Here is a 22704-nt window from a genome sequence, read left to right as displayed (position 1 = left end):
CCAAACAGACAGTGAAGACCAAGGTTGTCAGTAGCAACTTGGACAATACCTCTGACCACCACCTCTGGTGGTGGTCAGAGGGCCCAGTGGCGCCAGTGTCCAGCAGCCTCGCCTCTGTCAGTGCGCCCCAGGGCAGCTGTGGCTACAATGTAGCTTGCCATTGCCAGTGTGTGAATGTGTGTGTGAATGGGTGAATGACTGAATGTAGTGTAAAGCGCTTTGGGGTCCTTAGGGACTGAGTAAAGCGCTATACAAATGCAGGCCATTTTACTGGGTCATCATACAGGGCAATCGTAATTTCATCCCTCTCCAGGATTTTCATATCCTTCACAATTGGATCAAGTATCTTAGAGAAGCCATATGTTTGGGATGTTGAACTTCTTGGCAACTGTGAACATAATAAAATTGCATTATACATTTGAAATAAACACCAGAACAAGGCAAAGAAAGTGAAATTAAATAAATTGAACAAAATAAACCTAAACAGTTGGTATTGCAGCTATTATAACATCATCCCCAAAGCTTGACTGATTCACACTATGAAACACGCAGGAAATGTTGACGTTTTTTACTCACCATATTCCAAAAATGATCTGTAGGTCAGTTGGCCCTCAAAACAGATGTACTTCTGTTGTTCTCTGCACTTCAGATGCACAGCTTGCATCCTTCATGATATGGAAAGGATATTTTTAAATAATTAGATTTACTACAAATACTTACAAAACTGAACAAAACACATAGGGCTTAAGAAACACCTAAAACTGCACACTTGTGCAGACTGCAAACATGTATACTTTTCAGTTCGAGTAAAACACAAGTTTCCTACTAAACTAACACCAGTACACATACAAGATTCACTCCATTAAACACACATGTTCCTAACCACAGTCGGTGTATGTGACTCAATTCAGAGTAAACCACACATGCTTTCTAACTGAACAGGTGAAACATCCACAAGCGTCAATCCACAATAAAACACACATATTACTAACAGAACATCAGGTAAAAAAGTCAATTTTCATGACTCAGTAAAACACATGTGCTCACCGACCTTTTTTGGATAAAACATTGGTGCACCGGATTTGCTAAAAACACACTATCCTCGTCAATTATACTACCTAAAGCAGCTATTGAGCAATGCTAAATTTAGTTTAGTGATATATACCTTAATGCTGTCTGTGAGTAGTCTAACGACATTAATTTAGCCGTAGCTAACGTAAGCATCAACCTTGCCAATTATGCAGCATGTAAGACCCACAAACTCTCAAGCTGTAATGTTACTTACAGACCTTTCAAATAAAGAGAAATTCCCCATTTTATCCTAAATTAAATCATTATTGAGCACTTTGCTCACTTACCTGGCTCATCGCTGACAGTTGTCTATGTTCCACTGCTTGATAGTAGCAGAAACTTAGGAAATGGTAGTGGGCGTGGTCATGCCATATTACTCCAATGGAATTTCCTCTGTTTTTTTGCTCCAACTCTGGCGGCCAATCGAAATGATTACACTCCAAAATGAGTAAAAATGACTCTTTTAGAGGAAAATAATGTTAACTCTGGAAAAATTACTCTCTCCATTTTCCTGTGTACTCTTTGTTCACATGTATGCCTATGTAATTCTTTGTTTTTACATTCATATGCCCCAATATGCCCAAATATCAATGAGAAATTAAAAATGTCTTGAAAAGTCTAAAGTTTGTATCCCCATCACTGATATAATTTATGTTATATTATGTTAATATAGCACAAGGTTCAGTTAGCTTTGCACAGAAATTTGGTAAGCTTCCTGCCCTTTTATGGCTTCACCTGTGTTGTGCATGGTGAACCAATACAGGAATTGAGCCATATCTTGGGTATGAGGGAGATTACCCTCTTTATGACCAAGGATGTTGTTATTTATTTATTTATTTTTTTGTCTGTCCCATTTGGTTCTTTAGCCGTCAGAATTGTTGTCTGAAGACCAACAAGGATAGCCAATGGATATACTTTGCCAAATGGATCATCACGGCCTTGCCGTATTGGTCCATTTGATCAGCCTTTGTTGTTATTATTTATTTTATTTTATTTTCAGTTGTTACAGACGGGACAGACATGACTGAGGGATAGGAAAGGGAGAAAGAAAGATGAAGGAAAAGAAAAACAGAAGGGAAGAGGGACAGTGAGAAAGGGCACTTAAAAAGAGAAAGAAGAGAAAAAAAAATCTCCTGGATTACCTGTTGAGAGAAAAAGAAGAGAAAACAAGCAAAAAAAAACAGAGCAACATACTAAACACAACACCATCACGTTAATCTAGCTAAGTGTAAACGGCAGTAAATACTAAATATTGAATGTTGTTGTGTAGCAAGCAGGACCGACAGCGCACAATGTGCTTGGAAATAGCAGCCAGTAAAGGTGGAGTTTATGTCTATGAACAGTGAACACCCGTGTGCAGACCTGTGTGGATCAGCGCGCTTGTATTCAAAAGGTTTCCCCATGTAATGGTCTGCTAGAGGATGTAGAGAGCCATAGCCCTGTCCCCCAGGGCATGAAGCAGGCATGGAGGAGATCCAGGCTCCAGACATCCAGAGGCCCCAGAGTGCAAGAGCCCAAGGAGGACCACCGGAGGGGCATCCGTGCCACCCTCCTGGGAAGAGCTGAGGAGAGCCCCAGATGAGGGGTCACGCAGTAGCCACGGAGCAGAAGCCAGAGGGGGCTGCAGTGGCGTGCCCGCCGGCTCTGCCGGCAGCCAGCTGTGCCAGAGTGGACCGAGCCGCAGGCCCAGAGGCCGGAGGCCCGAGGGCCCCCTTTGCCCCGGAAGAGGCCTGACTGAGCAACAGGCACCAGGCCCCGCCAAGTAGTCACCGGGAGTGAGCTGGTACATACCTGAGCGCCCAGCCCTGGACACCAAGAACCACCAACGCACCGACCCCTGAGGGCATCAGTTACCGGCAGGGAGTGTGGTGAGGGGAGATAGGCCTTTGAAGGGCCTGGGAGTTCCCAGAGAGGTGAAGTGTAAGACCCGACCTGACATATAAACACAGACAAACAGGCACACACAGACACAAACATGCATTCCCACCCTCATGCACACATATACAAACACTCAGCACTCACCCAACGTAGGGATAGACATACATGGACACTGTACACACAATCACACTCCCCAAACAAACTCTATACCCCGGGTCCAGGTACCCTCGCCCCTGGAGGGGGAAACGGCACCTATACCCAGGAGATGTTACCCTTTCCCCCGGGGTGGAGGCAAGCAGACCGCCCCAGGCTCCGCAGCAGCAGGGAGGCCCCGCATCCCAGATCCCAATCGGACGGCCAACACCTCCTCCCAGCCCCCCCCCGCCCCGATGGCCAGCAGAGAACAGGGGTGTGTGAAGACCCCAAACCTCCCTCCTCTCGCTCATGTGTAGTGTTGCTGCGTGTTGTTCTAAGGTGCATTTAAAACACGGGAGAGCATGGTGCTGCTGCCAGAGAGCAGCAGGTGTTAGCACGGCCCCTCCCGAGAACCCTCAATGTCTACATGGATTTAAAATTGAGAGGTGGGCACTGGCGCCAGAGGTGGGGTTGAATACACAGACCGTCCAGACGTGCCCACCCTCAAGGCCCTATATGTATGTGTTATGAGAGTGTGAGGAATGTGGATGTCTAAGTTGTGGAATAAAATTGAGGCACAGGTGGCCAGAAGGGGACGGGGGGGGGGGGGGGAATGCCTCCCCTGCACCCTGGTGACACACCCGCACCCCAAGGCCCTACTTGTGTGGGTGGGTGTGTTGGAGCGGGAAGAGGGAGGCAGCCGGGGATGGGGAGGAAAAGAAGGGAGGAGCAAGATGCCCCTCCCTGGGGCCAGCTCCCCAGCTGACCCCAGTAGGCACCCCCGTCCTTCGGTACCCACCAAGGCAAGGGAGCCCAGGCCCATCCAGATCGGGGCCTACGGCAGCAGGACCGCTCAGCCCCACAGGACCCGAGGCAGCCCACCCGACCCCACCGCAGAGGAAACTGTACCCACCCTAACATTCAATCACATCCCAGACTGCACAAGACAGTAGACACCCAGGTTAAATTTATTCTCCACCTCACCTCAAGGATGTTGTTAAAAACGTTGTTAAAAGCAGACAGAGAGACGCACACACACACACACACATTCTCACACACACTCACTCACGTGCACACACATACACACACAGAGCCTTATCTTTTGTAACCAAGGGGGGTTTACGAGGGGAGGTGCTTGTGTAAACTATTGTGTGTATTGTAACTGTTTTTCAATAAAAGGCAGCGAGCGGAGGCCTGAGTCGGGGTCATTTTGTGGTAGGATTTGAAGTGCGTTCCTGAGACACCAACCGGGGCCTCCCTTGCACAAGTAAAATCAATCGATCGCTGATTGTCTTGCTTTCTTCATGAGGAATAAGGTTCTAAACCAGCGGGGCCCGTGGAAATTGTTCAGAATATTGAGGATGAGAACAAAACAACCATAGTTCAGAAGAGTTAGGTCAAACAATGATTTTAATGAACACACGCGTGGGGAGATGTACACTGCAACATCAGCCGTAGATCTCCGCCCAAAAACTACACCGGCAGCTGTTTTATAACATCAGGGTTTAACGCCCCCTCTTGCGTCAACAAATACCAGACATGGAGAAGTTCTGTTGACAACTTTGACACAGTTTGAAAAGAACATTGTCTCCGTCTCCACGGCAGGTGCTTCCTGTCGCCGCCGGACGCTCGCTTATCGTCTGGAACATCAGCAGCACGTCCTACAACAACTGTCACTTATGTAGACACAATTTTGCAGTCACAAGCAAAATATGATTAAACTTTCACCTATAAATGAGTTTACCTACAGTGTGTGTGTGTGTGTGTCTCGACCTTAAATGCTCTCTCATCTCACCCATTGCACTTCTGACCTTTCACCAGAACAGAGGCTCATCCTTATATGTGTAATAACCTAACTGAAACTATATATGTAATATATTGAATACATGTTTTAATCAAGAACCACTACTAAAAGCTTAATCAAAAGATATAAATGAACAAAAGATAATAATGAATAACCTGGTTATTCAAGTAGCATCATCCCAACATGTCTGTGAAGGTTCTCAGTCATCCAGGTCATCGTAGTCAAAGGAGTTTGCAAAGAAAAGCGTCTGGACTTCTTTAAGTTGCTTGAAGACGTTTCACCTCTCATCCGAGAAGCTTCTTCAGTTCTAAGGTCAAATGGCCGAGAGTCCCAGATTTAAACCCAGTGGGAGTATCCCCCCCAAAAGAGGGACAAAGGACCCCCTGGTGATCCTCTAATCACATGAGCCAAGGTGTGAAAGCAGGTGTGGGACCTAATCTCAGCCTCAGCCACTTATAACATTGCGAAACACCTTGCTACCATCCTTGCACCTCTCGTGGGGAACACCCCACACCACATCAAGAACTCCACCGACTTCACCGACAAGGTCCAGAAACTTACCTGGACCCAGATGAAACCATGGTGTCCTTTGATGTAGTCTCTCTCTTCACTTGCATACCCACCACGGAAGCAGTGGAGACTGTCAGAAAACGACTACAAGAAGACAGCTCCTTGGAAGACAGGACCAACTTCACACCCGATCAGATCTGCACACTGTTAGACCTCTGCCTTACCACAACATACTTCAAATACAACGAAGGCTTCTACAGACAAAAACATGGCTGTGCCATGGGCTCCCCCGTGTCACCTATTGTAGCCAACCTTTACATGGAGGAAGTGGAAAGGAAGGCTCTTGGCTCTTTCAAAGGAAGAGTACCCAGCCACTGGTACAGATATGTAGATGACACCTGGGTCAAAATCAAGACACAAGAAGTGGAATCCTTCACTGCGCACATTAACGCCGTGGATAAAAACATCAAGTTCACCAGGGAAGACACAAAGGACAACTGTTTGCCTTTCCTGGACTGCGCTGTGCACATTGAAGAGAATGGCAACCTCAACATCGAAGTTTACCGGAAGCCCACACACACAGACCAGTACCTCCTCTTTGACTCCCATCACCCTCTGGAACACAAACCTGGAGTAATCAGGACCCTACACCACCGGGCAGAACATGTTCCCTCTAAGCCTGAGGAAAAAAAAGAAGGAACACACACACGTAAAGGAAGCACTCAAAACATGCGGTTATCCTAACTGGGCGTTCATAAAGTCAGCAAAGAGGCACAGAAAAGAAGATCAGACACCAGCGAGGGAGGATAAGAAAGACAGACGCAACAACGTTGTCATCCCCTATGTAGCCGGTGTATCAGAGAAACTCAGGAGAGTTTTCTCCAAGCACGACATCCCAGTGTACTTCAGACCCAGCAACACACTCAGACAGAAACTGGTTCACCCGAAAGACAAAACTCCAAAACACAGATTTAACAACGTGGTGTATGCTGTACAGTGCAGCGAGGAATGCCGAGACCTCTACATTGGAGAGACCAAACAGCCACTTCACAAGCGCATGGCACAACATAGAAGAGCCACCTCCACGGGACAAGACTCAGCAGTCCATCTGCATCTTAAGGATAAAGGTCACTCTTTCGAGGATGCCAATGTTCACATTTTGGACAGAGAGGACAGATGGTTTGAAAGAGGAGTGAAAGAAGCCATCTATGTCCACTGTGAGCGACCATCTTTGAACAGAGGCGGTGGTTTACGACACCAACTGTCTGCCATCTATAATCCAGTTTTGAGTTCCCTCCCCAGACGCCTTAATGCCCACTCACATCCTGGGCCATCTGACCTCAGGAATTCACATGACAAGGTGGGGCCAGGTTTCACAATGAGCTCACCCGAAACCCTGGCTGATTAGGTCCCACACCCGCTTTCACACCTTGGCTCATGTGATTAGAGGATCACCAGGGGGTCCTTTGTCCCTCTTTTGGGGGGGATACTCCCACTGGGTTTAAATCTGGGACTCTCAGCCATTTGACCTTAGAACTGAAGAAGCTTCTCGGATGAGAGGTGAAACGTCTTCAAGCAACTTAAAGAAGTCCAGACGCTTTTCTTTTCAAACTCCTTTGACCATCATCCCAACAGCTCCTCAAAATAACAACCAAAAAATGCACACTTTACAGAGGAACCAAGACATTTTAAAAGTCTACTTCCTGACGTATTCTGACTCATCTGTTACCAAGCAAACTGAATAGATTCAGGCCCTTTGCTCAGGCCCCAAGTCACTTCCACTCTGCTTAGTTTCACTTTCACAAGCACGCTCTGCAAAAGCATGCGTTTCCTGTCAGCCTGCAACCTAGTCTTTCACACACTGAAGTGTGGGCCTCTCCAACATAACCAGCATATAAACATTTAAGATTATAAAAAGCATTCAAAAACATTTAAGATTATAAATTCAACTCAACAGTTTACAGTGGTTATAACTGCACCTGTAATAAAGGCTAATTGGGTGCCAATATGTTTAGACATCTGAATGCAATATCAATACTGTAGATTATGTTATTAATGCAATGGTAATAATGATGATTATGAACAATAGCAGTAAAATATTTCCCTGATCTCCACAAAACGCAGACCCAACAGAAACCTCCTCCAAAAAGCTCATTTTTACTTTCTTACTTTGAGTACATTTCAATGCCTGTAATTTTTTACTTTTACTTAAGTTAAGAAGTTGAATCAGTACTTCAGCTTTTACTGGAGTATTTTTAATAGAACTATTTGTACTCAGAATGGGAGCACACACCTCCTCCACCTTCATTCTGAATGTAGGTGTCCCACAGGGGTGTGTCCACAGTCTTATACTTACTTTTCACCCGTGACTGTTCTCCAATCCACACCAGTATCACCATTATAAAATTTGCTGATGACACCACCATCATAGGACTGATTGACAACAACAATGAATCAGCCTACAGAGAGGAGGTTCAGCATCTGAAGCAATGGTGTGAAAACAACAACCTGCATCTGAACACAGCCAAGACCAAGGAGATGGTTATCGACTTCAGAAGAACAAAGCGATCTGAGCACTCTACCCTCTACATTGGTGGGGAGGAAGTAGAAAGGGTAGAAAGCTTTAAGTTCCTCGGAGTCCACATCTCGGCTGACCTTACCTGGTCCGCAAACATTTCCCACCTGGTAGGGAAAGCACAACAAAGGCTGTACTTTCTCAGGAAACTGCCTCAGGCCCAGTTACCCCAGAGACTGCTAGTAAACTTCTACCGCTTCTCCATCGAGAGCCTTCTGACCTACTGCTGCACACTCTGGTTTAACCGCTGCACCGCGGAGGACAAGAGGAAACTGCAGTGGGTGGTGAGGGCAGCAGAGCAGGCAATTGGCACCTCACTAATCCCCCTCAGAGACATTTATACTGGCAGACTTCAGCAGAAAGCCAGCATCATCATCAAAGACCCCTTGCACCCTGGACACTCCCCCCCCCCCCCCCCCCCCCCCCCCCTTCCCTCTGGTAAATGCTACAGGTCCATCAAGACGAAGACAAACAGACTCAATAGAAGTTTTTACCCATAGGCTGTCAAACATGCCCTACCTTCACCCTGATTGGAGGATGATTGCACTGCCAACACCCATGGGCACTACACCTTATTTATAAACTGTATTTTTGTGTATACTTTAATGCAACCAACATTCCTACCTCTTTAAACTGTATTTATTATAACACTATTTAACTTGTCTGTGTTATTGTGTAAATACTTATGCTATTGTGTACTTCACACAAATGGAAAGATGCCAAACTGTAACAATGACAATAAAGAGCTATTCTATTCTATTCTATTCTATTCTATTCTATTCTATTCTATTCGATTCTATTCTATTCTATTCTATTCTATTCTATTCTTCTATTTAAGTATAGAATGTCTGTAGTTTTGCAAACTCTGCCAGCCTCCTGCGGAGTTCATGCTGCCACCACTGCCATCTGCCATGGACTACCCTGTCTGCTCTGTCTCCGCCAGAGACATCTAAACCATTGGGTCCTGCCTCATCCCAGCCAGAGGCCTCGGGTTTCGGGTTTCACATGTCACGTTCTGTGTACCTAGTGTTTAGTGTTTAGGTTTTCCCATTTTAGTTTTTGTTAGTTTAATCTTAGTCTCTCTTTATTTTGTATTTTGTGCAATCGAAAATAAAAGTCTTGCTTTACGGTCCAGTTCCGTCTCCATTGTCTGCATGTGGGTCCACTCTTTCTGCACTCAACCTGGTCTGCCACCCCAGACCTGACAATTAGTTTATAATCCCTAAATCTTAATCCTTAAATCCTTAGTTATTTAATAATTTATATCATGAAAGATAAAGATTCCTTTATTGTAGCTGTACTTGGGCATTGTACATTGAAATTGGAGCAGAGCTTATGTTTCAGCAGAGCTTATGTTTTAGCAGATTAGTATACACACTGTAATGATGGTTAAAGGTTATTTTACTGTGTTAGGTTGGCTATCTCTGTGCACTGTTGTGGTTTTGTTAAAGATACATGTTTGGTTGTGCTGCAGGAAGAAGTGAGTTAGTGTGTGCGGGAAGGGGAGGGGGGTTCTTGTTGCTGTTGTCCGGAGCTGGAGGGAGTGGGTTGTACCAGAAGACTCTCCCTGGGGTTAACGGCCTGTTTGCCTGTACTTATTTAATAAACTGATAAACTGAGGTCAAAACCATCTGGTGCTTGAGAGCATATGGGAACGTTACACTGGTGTCAGAAGTGAAGAGAAAACAAATAAAAAACCAGACACCTGGAGCTGTTGCTGGTGACACTGATCGACACAAGACGGGGTATGTTGCCAGACAAGATTAAGAAAGAGATTCAGGAGAGGGAACTTCGTCTGCGCTCACCTGCCCATAGAGTGAGGGAAACGGCTCTGTGGCTGTCAGCTGAGGCTGGATTTTCTCCAGGTTTGAATAGACTCTTTTCTATTGATTAAACTTTTCGCGCCATGACCATGGTTTCAGCGGGACAGAGTTATCGTCGCATGCACGCCGTCACGTGATGTAAACAAACATGGTGGCACCCAGCAAGCTGCAGCGAACATAAAAACGCAGGACGCCACGGGAAGTGGCCAAGGGCCCATGTAGGTGGGAGTACAAAGGCCAGGGAGACCGACACCCCAACACCACCTCCATTACCACACAGTGCAGTCGTTGCTGTGGGCTGGACCCAGGCTGGTGACTTTTGCCATGTTCCGGTGACGATTGCAGGGGTGTCCGGTATGGCCCTCCTGGACACGGGGTCCAATGCAACACTGGTCCGACCTGATATCGTCCCAACTGGAACTGCTGCGCAACCAAGTAATGTGCGACTTAGACCTGTGACTGGTGACCTGGCCCCAATTAGAGGGAGGGGAATGTTCCAGTTTAAGGTGGGAAACCTTGGTGTACCTTATGATGCCTGGGTGGCTGGCGTGCAGACCGCCTGCATCCTTGGACTGGACTTTTTGCGAGCCATCGGTGGTGTACTGGACCTGGGCAAAGACTTTCTAATACTCCCTGAAGGGAAGAGAGTGCAGCTTATTCCTCCCCCAGACTGCCCGGCATCTGCCACAGCGATCCCAGGATTGACGAGTCTCTTGATTTAGTAGCCAGATCCTCCTGATTCTTCACCCTGGACCTGCTAAGTGGCTACTGGCAGGAGCCACTGTCCCCTGAGTCCAGACCGAAGACAGCCTTCTGCACCAACAGGAGACTATGGCAGTTCAAAGTCCTGAGCTTTGGTCTTTGCAACGCCCCTGCCACCTTCGAGAGGCTTATGGACAGTGTGCTGTCTGGTGTCCCACGGCAACAGTGTCTGGTCCACCTGGATGAGCTTCTGGTACATTACGAGAGCCGCTGCAGAGATTTTTCTCAGAAAAGAAGTACCACTGGCAGCACATTTCAGTGACAAGGAGTGGTTCGCAAAACTCGCTTACTTATGCAGCCTCGCTTACTTATGAAATCTGTCCCTTTAGGGGAAAATGAGAACTGTCTTCAAGTTGGCAGATAAGGTAGCTGAATTTAAAGCCAAACTGGATTTGTGGAGACGACGCGTAAACAGAGGCATAATTGGCATGTTTCAAACATGAACAGGAAGAGACTCAGCCTGAGCACTCATTCTCCCAGCAAGTGCACGATCACCTGTCTTGGCTTTTAAAAGGGTTCGAGCGCTACTTCCCAACCACAAAAGACCCACGAACTGACAAGGAATGGGTCCACAACCCATTTGTCAACAAACTGGGTGAATCCAGCATGTCTTTGCAAGAAGAAGATCAACTGTTGGAAATCTGTCGGCCTTAAAAGTATGTTCGAGACATCAACTTTGCTGGTATTCTGGATAAAAATCATGGCAGAATACCCAGTGAACAAAGTGGCAGATTGCCACAACAGCACTAAAAACCCTGTTGCCATTTCCGACATATGTGTGAAATGGGGTTTTCTGCAGTTACAGCTACGAAAACAAAATTGAGGAAAAATTGCGTTGGGCGCAGAGCCCACCTGGGCTCTGCCTGCGTCCATGTCAGTGCGCGATCCTGTAGTAACTGTACAATATAAGCAATCTTAGCACCATTGTTAGAAAAAACTTGCGGCTACTGATGGAACTGCAGAGAACATTGAGTGAGAAAACCAGCACATTTACCGAGCTCCCCAGAAAATGCTCTGGGTGTAGGGAGAAATCTGTCTAACAGGACAGGTGTAGGAGCAGATGCTGTGGCACTTACGGTAGGTGCTGGTGTCTCCTGCAGGGGTGTGGCAGCCAGTGGATTCTCCACCAGAGGTGTTCACTGGGCCACAGCCTGCGTGAGGTTCACAAGTTCTCCTCGAATGTGAGCAAACATTTGTACATGACACTCCATCCCAGTGTGGCGAGGGTGTGGGTTGAAGCCGCTGAATCTGCTGAGTCCATTTCGTGGCTGGATCATTCTGTCACGTGTGGTAAAGGGGACTCAGGCGCAGATGGGGATTCTCAGTTCAAACACAGGTTTATTTACACAGTCAGTTATTGTTTTCACAGAGAGCAAAACAATAAACACGCAGCCTTGCGGGGCCAGCCGGACAGGCACAGGGACCATGACAAGAATGTTACTCTCAATGTTGTTGGCGCTTATCAGGAGGACACTGCTAATAAAGTTACACAATTACACACACTTCTAATATTATATCTACAAAATACAACAGTTTTTGTCTTGGTCGTATAATTTTATTTTGTTGTATTTATCCGCAACACCTTAAAGGCCGGTCCATGAAAATATTGTCTGACATTAAACCGGTCTGTGGTGCAAAAAAGGTTGGGCACCGCTGCTATAGAGGACAATCCCTCTGGATTTTAACGCCTACCTCTTTCTCTAGGGTAGGCGTTCAAAGCCCCCATGAGCCTGCACCGAGGGACCCCTTGCAGGAGCTGCATTCTCCTCCTTCAGGTTCTTTCCGTCAAAGCCCCCCCCCAAACAACAAGTTGGGGGGGCCTTTAACCTTTTTACCACCTTTAACCTTGGTAAAAAGGTTACAGGTTATTTTACTGTGTTAGGTTGGCTATCTCTGTGCACTGTTGTTGTTTCTTTAAGATGCATGTTTGGTTGTGATGCAGGAAGAAGTGAGTTAGTGTGTGCGGGAAGGGGTGGGGGGTTCTTGTTGTTGTTGTCCGAAGCTGGAGGGAGTTGAGCTATACCTATAATGAACATTACAGGCCTCTCTCATCTTTTTAAGTGGGAGAACTTGCATATCCTGGAATATAACATAACAGTATAACACCATATTTATTACTTTGTTTATTTAGACAATGTATTTTTTTTTAGTAAAATACGTATAAGCTTAAATAAAAAAAATATCTGGACGTTTTCTACTGTGTATGGAAAATCTTTTGTGTTCCATTGCGGCGAGCCATTATAGCTTTCTTTGTGTTCAACTCTGGTCTCAAAAGGATTATGTAACACTTGGGTCCAAACAATGTGATCAAGAGTCCAAAACTTGAGGCCAGGATGGCAAATACCTCCACTGCATCTGCATAATTTCCTGGTGAGCTGATATAAACAGGAACAAAGGCCACCCACACAGCACAGAAGATCAGCATGCTGAATGTGATGAGTTTGGCCTCATTAAAACTATCAGGGAGATTCCTTACCAGGAATGCAATGAGAAAACTGAGGAAAGCTAGCACCCCAATATAACCCAATAACACTGCGAAACCAACAGTTGACCCAACTGCACACTCAAAAATGATCTTATCATTGTGGTATTGGGTGTTTTTATGTGGAGTTGGAGAGGAAGAGACAAGCCAGGTAGTACAGATGGCTGCCTGAATAGCTGTAAGAAACACAACTGTTCCTCTCTGCTGCATAGCACCAAACCACTTCAGACTGGTTCCACCTCCTGGCTTGGAGGCTTTGAACACAGCCAGAACAACCATGGTTTTTACCAGGATGCATGAGACACACAGCACAAAGCTGATCCCAAATGCTGCATGCCTGAGTTGGCATGTCCACATCCTGGGTCGTCCGATGAACAGCAGTGAACACAGGAAACACAACTTGAGTGACAGCAATAGCTGGAAACTAAGTTCTGAATTGTTGGCACGTATTATAGGTGTTCTGCGATGGTAGAAAAAGATACCTAGAACAATAACACATATAAATGTTCCCAGCAGTGAGGTTGCTGTCAAGCAAATACCCAGAGGCTCATGGTAGGAGAGGAACTCTGTCTTCTTTGGAACACAGTGGTCACGCTGGGGGTTTGACCAAAAATCCTCTGGACAACTGGTGCACTCCAAGGAATCTAAAAAATGGGGGAATATGGTATCATGCATACTATGTTTAATATGAATCAAATTAAATATGCAGTGCTGAAAGATAAAAACTTACTGCTCTTGTTAGTGGTTTTTCCCTCAGAACACGGTATGCAGTCAAAACAGCATTTGGGTTCCTCCTTCTTTCTCACCATGTGGGTACCAGGGGGACAGCTCTCACTACATACTGATCGAGGTGGCTGTAGGATGAAATTAAATATTACCTGCCAGAATTACATATATTTTGTAATACATATATGTGCCAAAATATAAAAGTCTAAAAACCATATCTAACCTTTTTGGATTCAAAGTTCCAGAAGATTTTGTCTTCATCAATTATTAGTTCTTCACCTTTGAAAGCTGACCTCTTAACCTCACCCACAGTTTGAACTTTAATGCTTCCATCAGGGAGCCACAACCAGTTCATCACATCATAAATTGGCACCACATCACCATTCTCATCAAATGACACTTGATCACCAAATGGAGTGGTAAAATTGACCATTTCCAAATAATAAATAAGCTGTTCAAAAGGGATTTATAATAAATAAATTACTTTTCATAGTGCAAACAGTGGCACCTGGTATTGAATAATCAAATATAACATTAAATCTGTTTCATATAAATATATAAAATTATTACACTCTAACTCAAAATCAAAGCTAGCACATCACTAATATTGCTGTATATGCATACTGGTTTATGATCTCTCAGATCTAAATATATTAACCATTACTCCAGTTCAGAAGGATGAAAACATCTTTTTAGCTCTTTCAAACTTTTTCATGTTTTGTCTTTCGTATTTACTCTATGGTGTATATTCTGTTCTGAAAGTAATTATAGGGCAAAAGAATTTCTCATTTAATGGAGTGCAATTTGACATCAAACCTGCCACGGTTCCAATGTTTGCAAAGTGGCACAGCTGTGGCCACGGAAAGGTCCTCTTCCTGGCTTGCACCGTAACATGTCATCAAGGGAATATGCAAAAGCATATACAGCTTTGTACACATTGTATTCTGGCCGGAGGTTGGAAATATCCAAAAACTCAGTGTCCACATTGTCCAGATTTTCCTCTCCAGTGCATAATGCACCTCCACCTTCTACCCAGCCTGTTGGAGCTGGTGCAAATCTGCACTGAAATGTGAATTCCCAAAACTGATTCACCTGAAATTTATTGAAAATGGTTTTTACAAATAATAAAAATATAAACATCTTGGACATACGATAAGAAAGAGTTCAGCTCTCACCATGCTATTTCCATAGCTGTTATTGTGATGTAGGTCAGGACGTATTTGTAAGAGGAATTCCCTGAGCACTGGTATTTCTCCTCGACGAATTGCAATGCCCAGTGTTCCACCCAGGTATGGCATGAACTGAGGTGTTTGGAGCACAGTAGCTTCTGTCCAGGCTTCACTGGCCATCCACTGTAGGCCAGTTACATTTTGCCTCACTACCTGTGCATTGTATTATACAAAATCTGTAATGTGATATTGTAGCTCAAAACTACTGGTGACATAATATTACAGTAGATGTGGTAGATGCACATGATACAAATTAATTCTACATGACTAGTTTTTACTACACATTCACACAGACATATAAAACATGTTTTACACAATCTAATGATTTATATTCTTGCAACTAGTAATAATTAAATTGTTTTAAACCCAAACCTCTTCCATAAGGTTTACTATGCGACTATGATGTGCAAAGACAATGACAACTCGAGCTGAGGACTTTTTCATCACATCAACAATCCTCCTGAGTTCATCCATGTCTTTGTCCCAGGGCAAAATCTCGAAGTAAGCCAGGCATCCTTCACCCGACAGACTGAGATCAGATTGCAAAGATCTGGCTGCATGAAGTCCGTAATCATCATCACTGACAAGAAGACCTGCCCAAGTCCAGTCAAAGTGTTTAAGAATCTGAATCATAGCACGTACCTATGTAAATACAAATTAAAGGGTGAGCGCAAAGACAAAAAAATCTTTCATACCAGTATTTGCAGATCTACTTCCACAGCACACAGGTAGAAAAAAATATTTTACATCATTATACATTCTGTTAAAAAACAGGTAATTTATTCCTGAAAATACTTCTGTTGTTGCATTAATAATTTAGTGACAAATGTGAAATTGTGCTCCTGACCTGGAAAGCATCACTTGGTATTGTTCTAAAGAAGGATGGATACTTTTGACGGTCAGTTAGGCAGGAACAAGTGGCAAAATAACTCACCTGTGAAAAATACACATTATGTATAAATATCCAAAGTCTGTACTCCTTTATTATTTTTTATCATGTTAGCTCTATTGTTAAGTGGCTTTATATTTGCAATGAAATCAAAATAATACAAGGTATCTATTACAAGATTAAGAAGACCACTTACCATTGGCACTCTGTACAAACCTAAGACGTTGGAAATGGCAATAGAATGTGTAGAGGAAGAATCACCCACAATCCCTATGATTGGAAGATTTCCAGTACATCTATTATCTAATATAATTTTTTCCTCTTGACCACTGGCTAATGACAATGCTGCACGGAATCCAATTCCAAGTGTGACACAGTTATCATAAAGAGTGTATCCCAGAGTGACATTTGGCAGCAGGTTGGAGTTTCTGTTGATTTCATCAATAGCAAAGGCCATGGTTTGTGCCTGCCTAAATCCTAGTTCATAAAAACTAACAAAGAAAAATACAACAGAATACTTGGAAAACATGTTACACAAATACTGTTATAAACCACAATTAAAGGGATTTTTAATGACAAAAAAACAATACAAAGATATTTCATTCAAGACACATGCATTGTTTCAAATGTATTAATGCAGAGAGTACTAGACATAAGATGCATATCAATAATGATTCCCCCACAGTTTCTTTATTAGGTTTTCACTTTTTTCCCTGACATACTTACCCATGGCAAGTAGGCTGTTGTGGCTGTGAGGTAAAAGACAGGTCAGCAACGCTTGAAAAAAAGTGGACTTGAAACAATCCACCCAGAATGACATCTCCACTCTTGTGCATGCCATTTAGATGAAATTGTCTCTGTAACTGACAGGAGGGAAACAGAGAAGAGGCTATAGCAGAAAAAAAATAGGAATACAGCAAAATGAATAAGAGCAAGTTGGTTTGTAATAATGACCACATGACAGCTTTCTGACTTTCTGAGTCTAGTCGTTAGGTTTTATTGTTTTGCCATTCCCTTTTATTGACATGCTGTGTTGACTAATCTTGCATACCACCCATAAGGGAAAAATAAGGAGCAGTGGCGGGACCTAAAGTACATGTCATTTGAGATTACGTTTGTATCCAGGTAGACCTCGATAACACTGCAAGTTAATTAGTTATCAACAGGAACTAAGCTCTTTTGTGTGTTTTTGTGTTGTTAATTTAAATTTTATATTTTTTAGTCAATATAAAGGAAGAATTAATAGTCTTGTGTTTGATCCAATGTGGCAAGTAAGTAAATAAAATGTTATTTAATAGCACCTTTCAAAATAAACCTCACAAAATGCTTCACAATTAATTCCAAAACATGAAAAGAAAAGTTAACCAAATGCAAGTCTAAAAAAAGAGACCACCAAATTCAGAGATCTTCATCTTAGACAGGGGCAGCCCAGAGTCTAGAGGTTTTAAAAGCTCTTTGTCGTTTAGTTTTCAGCTTCTTATGATGTCTAGCCAGCAGACCCTGCCTTAAGATTTAGCAAATGCGGCAAGGAGACCAAGATCTTCCATTACCAGCACAAAACAAACTTCAGTTATTTCTTTATGTGAGTGGTTGGATGACAGCCTTAAAATAAGTAGAACCTTGACCAGAGATCAGTTATGTTTTAATTATAGTCAGCACATGAGCACATATAGACTGAAAGACATTTTTGGACAGAGATGTGTAAAACATCAAGCGAGCAGAAGGATGCTTTCACTGAGTCAACTAATTTAACCAGCTCAGTTTAAGAAACAGATAAAAAAAATTAATATAACATGTCAAACTGGAGCAGGAACAGCCAACAAAGATGCTAAAGGAAAAACATTTTTAATCACTGATTTTTTTTCTGCTTATAAAGAAACAAGAATATCTTAATGTTCATTTTAACACACTGGGACAGCACGTAGCACAGGGGTAACAATATCAGTAATGCTGTCAAGTAAGACCTTAAGATTACCCTTAATCTTTGTAACAAGGTTTGAATAATAGACAGCTGTGGCATTTCTAACTGAATTGTTGAAAGAAAAATAAAAACAATAAAAAATAAAGATCAGGAGATAAATATGTAACTAACTTTTCCTTCACAAATGCTCAACTCTTTGATAAGAACACTTTAAACAGTGAATACTGTCATTTATTCTTTTTTTGGCCTGTCTTGTCCTGCACTGTAGGAATCAGAATTACTGTCTGATGGCAAAGAAAAATGCCCAACAGATTTACTTTCCTAAGTGGATAATTACAGCTTTTGCCATACTGGTCCACTTGATTGTCATAGTTTCTTTATTATTTCTTTATTTTTTATTTTATTTTCTTTTTTACATTTAAGTAAGGGCCCCCAGCCCCAGATGGCAAACAGAGAACGGGGGTGTGAAGACCCCATAACTCATTCTGCCCGCTCATATGTGGTGTTGCTGTGTGCTCTTCTAAAGTGCATTTAAAATTTGACGAAGGGCACGGTACAAATGACCCTCTGCCAGATAGCAGCTGGTGTCAGCACGGCCCCTTCCAAGAGCCCTCAACGTCTACATGTATTTAAAATTGAGAAGTGGGCACTGGTACCAGAGATGAGGTGGGAGGAGGGAGGCAACTGGAGATGGGGAGAGAAGGACATGTCTATCCAGAGTTAGGACCAGGAAGCAGAGTTGCAGCTTCTCTCCTCCTGTTATCCCCCCAAAACCTCAGAGACTGTGTCAGTTCCCAAACGGACAATAAACAAACTTAAAACCAGCAAAAAACAACTTTAACTAACTACTATGACTTAAAAAAAATCACAAAGAAAGAACAATTCACTATCCAAACCTGTACCAAAGAGTAAAAAAGTGAAATGTGGATTATTAAACATTAGGTCTCTCACTTCCAAGTCTCTGTTAGTACATGAGTTAATAATTGATCAACAAATTGATTTACTCTGCCTTACAGAAACCTGGTTACAGCAGGATGATTATGTTAGTTTAAATCAGAATTCTCAAAGCACAGGCCGAGGGTCGGTGTAGTAGCAATTTTTCACACCAGCCTATTAATCAACCAAACCAGGAGGTTGTTCAGAACGCTGTTGCAAGGCTTCTGACCAAGTCTTCCAATTACTCGCATGTCATACTCCTGCTGATCCAGCTGCACTGGCTCCCCATAAAATTCAAAGTCCACTTTAAGATTATGACTTTGACATTTGGAGCTCCGCATGGACAAGCACCAACATACGTCAGAGATCTTTTACATCCATACATCCCCAGCAGGTCCCTGAGGCCATGTGATCACAGCTTGCTGGTTGTCCATCATACGAGGCTGATAAGTGACAGAGTTTTAGTAACAGTGGCCCCCACACTCTGGAACTCTCTGCCTTTGAGCTTGAGATCTGTGGACTCAGTGGTGTCTTTAAAAAAAACCCACTAAAAACTAGAGATGGCACGATACCACTTTTTTATGTCCGATACCGATACCGATATCATAAATTTGGATATCTGCCGATACCGATATGAATCTGATATAGTGTGTTTTTTAATCAATAAAACTGTTTTTTAATATATTGCTGCATTTTGTATAAGTTTATACTCAAGTTTAAATAAACAACAACACTAAAGCTATTCTGTTATACCTGTATGTAAAAAATACACTGCACCCAAAATATTTCATAGTTCAGAAACACTGATCAATCTAATAAACTTAAACCTACTCTATCCTCCCTATTCTGGTATTTTAAAGAGTACTTAGCAGAAATATTAAGCAAACTAACAAATAGGGTTGCAAACTCCCAGCAAAAAAAAAATAGGGAACCACCCCCCACCCTCCACCTCATGATGCTTAATCGAAGTAATCAACTTTTATTTGATGCAGTGTGAAAAAAATGCACAGAATTAAATTATTTTTCAAGAATAATTAAATAGATTCAATATCTTTCTTCAACAGAATTGCAAACTGCACAGATGGTATCTTCCCAAAGGAAAAAGTACTATAGCATACTAGGGTATATTAGACTTAACAGTTAGTATATACAGTAATGGACTTCTATACATTTTACATCAGATTAAAACTTTGGGTGTAAGATTCAGATAATTATTTATTAAAAGCTAGACATTTTAAATGAGAATAAGAAAGATAAGTATGTCTTTGTGCCCCCTTTTCCCTGTTAATGCCCTATCGGCCCCCCTGGCTAAACTTTGCTAGATCCGCCACTGCACAGTTACCAGCCGTCAGCTACGTAGAAAAGGATCCTGGTGTAGAAAGTAATATTAAATAAATTCTAACAACAGCTTATCAAGGTTAAACGTGCTGCTGTTGTTCAGCCGCTGGTTTCCTCTTTCTGGTGCAAAGTGGGCCAAAAACAAAGAAGAGACGGACTCGCGACAGAAAAGCCGATCAGCTAATCATTAAGCAGTTTCACGAAGTAGCGGCAGGAGAGGGAGTGAGAGAGAGAGACAGTCGCTAAATATATCGGTTGTTAAGCTTAACGTGGGAACGCTTTACCAACATTCAGAGATGAACTTACACACTTGCTTTACTTCTCTCTGGGATAACTTCCTCGGAGATGAAATGCTGGTTTGCTAGGAGGCTACAAATAAACACAGCCGCTCTATCACGTGATGCACACTGCTCCGACGTGCTACGGTTATGAGCCGAGTTACGCCATGTCGCAAGTTTTGTGAGGTGCTTTTTTGATATTTAATGGATCGGATTACATTTTTTATTTCTCGCCGATATCCGATCCAGTAATTTAGGTCAGTATCGGACCGATACCGATACGTAATATCGGATCGGTCCATCTCTACTAAAAACTAGGGATGGGACTTTAACTCATTAATTGCATTTATTAATTAGAAAAAAATAACGCATTAAAAAAACGCATTTAATCTCACTTTGGATTCCAAGCAAAGGCGAACTTTTGTTAATGCACGATTTCCTGGTATACCGATTACACTGATTTACACATCAGAGCTACAAAGAATCAGAAGAAAGCGCATTACTAGGACTTATCAGAGGCAATTTTCATTTCAAAAGACTACCTGAGCGAAGCCTCGATAAAAGTGTGGTTTTGTGCAAACTGTGAAAAAAGGAGTTTGCATACCACCAAAGCACTTCAACCTTATGGTGCCATCTTAATGCAAAACATGTTGCAGCGAGCGCAGAAACTGTGGGAGCTTTTAGCTCTACCACCAACAACCAAGTACCAACAAAAGGTGTTGGCATCCCAAACTTGATGAAATGACTGGCTTAAGGACCAAAATTAGTAAGTCAAAGTCGGACAAACTTACAAATTCTCTTGCAAAATTGATTGCTCTGGACTGTAGACCACTATCACTGGTAGAAGATAGGGGGTTAAAAAATGTCCTACAATTAGCATCAGGTGATCCAACTTTCCAAAGACTATTTCAAGTAAAATTCAACAGCTTTATGACACTGAAAAGTAAGCAAATTTCTTTCATCACAGACAGCCCTGCTACTATGGATTAACTACACAAGGAGCAAACAAGACTGGGGCAACAGAAAGAGCCACTCATACAGGATGTTTCCACATGGTGGAATTCAATGCTGGATATGGTTTTGCGTCTACTAAAGAATCAAGAGGCTGTTTTTGCTGCTCACAAACTAGTCATCAGCCATCAGAGCTTGTGAAACTCCACAAGCTGGCAACTGTCCTTGAGCCATGCAGGTAAATAAAACTACTCTTTTAACTTATTGTTACAGTTTCTTCAAAAAGTTCTAGATTTGACAGTTTGTAATAATTACTTTCTTGAACTGTCTACTACAGGTTTGTGACTGAGCTTCTTGGAGGTGAGACATATGTCTCATGTTCAGAGGACCTATCCAACATGTAGCTACACTCAAACAACCAGTGGCTCAAGATAGCTACTGTGCTTGACCCACACTTTAAGGATTTAAAGTACTTTGCAAGGGGAGAGTGAGAAGAGGTTTGGACCAGCCTTGAGGCCCTGCTGCAGGAACAGTGTAAAAATGCCAGCACAAAGGAGCCAGCAAAGACAAAGTTCTTCCTCTTCTCTTCATTGTCTTCAGACTCTGATTCAGATGAGGAAGCCATGTGTAACAAGGCCCTGAGTTTGTAAAGAGCAGAATCCACCATCAGCGAGAAAGACTGCCTGGTGAAGTGGTGGTCCAGTCGAGCAGGGACCCAACATCAGCTGTCTGTCCTGGCCCGCAAATATTTGATTAGTCCTGCCACTTCTGTCCCATGCATGTCTTTGGACTGTGAGAGGAAGCTGAAAAATCTGGCATGTAAATTGAGGGGTAGAATATGTAATCTGAGTTCTTCTAAGATGCACTTAGAGATACACTATATTACTCTGTTTGTATCCAGGAACACAATCGTTGGGGTGGACCAATTATTGCTGAAGCCTGTGTTGTGGTTTGAAAGCCACAGAGATGTTGTGTTTTCAGAAAATGTGTCTCGTTTTTTTTTTTTTTTTAACTCTTCTTACCTGCACACTGTGTCTGTGCGTCTGTAGCACTGTGTGGCATTATTTTTGTGCCACTATTCTGAGTGCACATAAAAACTTTTTGAGCGCACGTAAAAAAATTTTGCAGGTGCAAGTGTTGCATTTTGAGGAGAAATTTATTTTGAGCTTAGAAAAGTTAAATTTGAGTGAACAAAATTCATTGCTGCGTGCAAAAAATGTATTTCAGTGTTTGCTATTATCCATACACACACACAATAGCAGCCCCTCTCGCTCAGTTTTTGTATTTGCGCTTGCTCGCAATGTGTTGCTTGCGCGCTCAACATTTCTGCCCATGCGCATTCAACTCTTTCTGTACACCATTGTATTTGTGCCTCAAAACCAGCCAATCACAGACT

The 22704-nt window shown here is 42.9% G+C and overlaps 1 protein-coding gene across 1 annotated transcript; it reads right to left on the bottom strand.

Moving 5' to 3' along the window:
- Positions 1–12752: 12752 nt before the first annotated feature.
- LOC134640627 (extracellular calcium-sensing receptor-like) lies at positions 12753–16771 on the bottom strand. Its single transcript, XM_063492535.1, has 9 exons — positions 16611–16771; positions 16081–16375; positions 15843–15929; positions 15368–15637; positions 14942–15148; positions 14583–14858; positions 13990–14217; positions 13771–13894; positions 12753–13684 (listed from the first exon to the last, which is right to left on the bottom strand). Exons 1-9 carry the CDS (start codon positions 16718–16720, stop codon positions 12753–12755), a joined length of 2529 nt encoding a protein of 842 aa, XP_063348605.1. The 5' UTR covers positions 16721–16771.
- Between the last annotated feature and the right edge of the window lie 5933 nt (positions 16772–22704).

This window comes from Pelmatolapia mariae, linkage group LG14 (genome assembly GCF_036321145.2).
Source record: "Pelmatolapia mariae isolate MD_Pm_ZW linkage group LG14, Pm_UMD_F_2, whole genome shotgun sequence".
NCBI lineage: Eukaryota > Metazoa > Chordata > Actinopteri > Cichliformes > Cichlidae > Pelmatolapia > Pelmatolapia mariae.
This window is presented reverse-complemented; position numbering and strand designations above follow the sequence as displayed.

Coding starts and splice junctions, on each gene's coding strand:
- LOC134640627 (XM_063492535.1), bottom strand. CDS start 16,720: ATGCACAAGAGTGGAGATGTCATTCTGGGTGGATTGTTTCAAGTCCAC. Junction 16,376..16,610: donor CAACAGCCTACTTGCCATGG/GTAAGTATGTCA, acceptor TTTCTTTGTTAG/TTTTTATGAACTAGGATTTA. Junction 15,638..15,842: donor TACCAAGTGATGCTTTCCAG/GTCAGGAGCACA, acceptor GTATTTACATAG/GTACGTGCTATGATTCAGAT.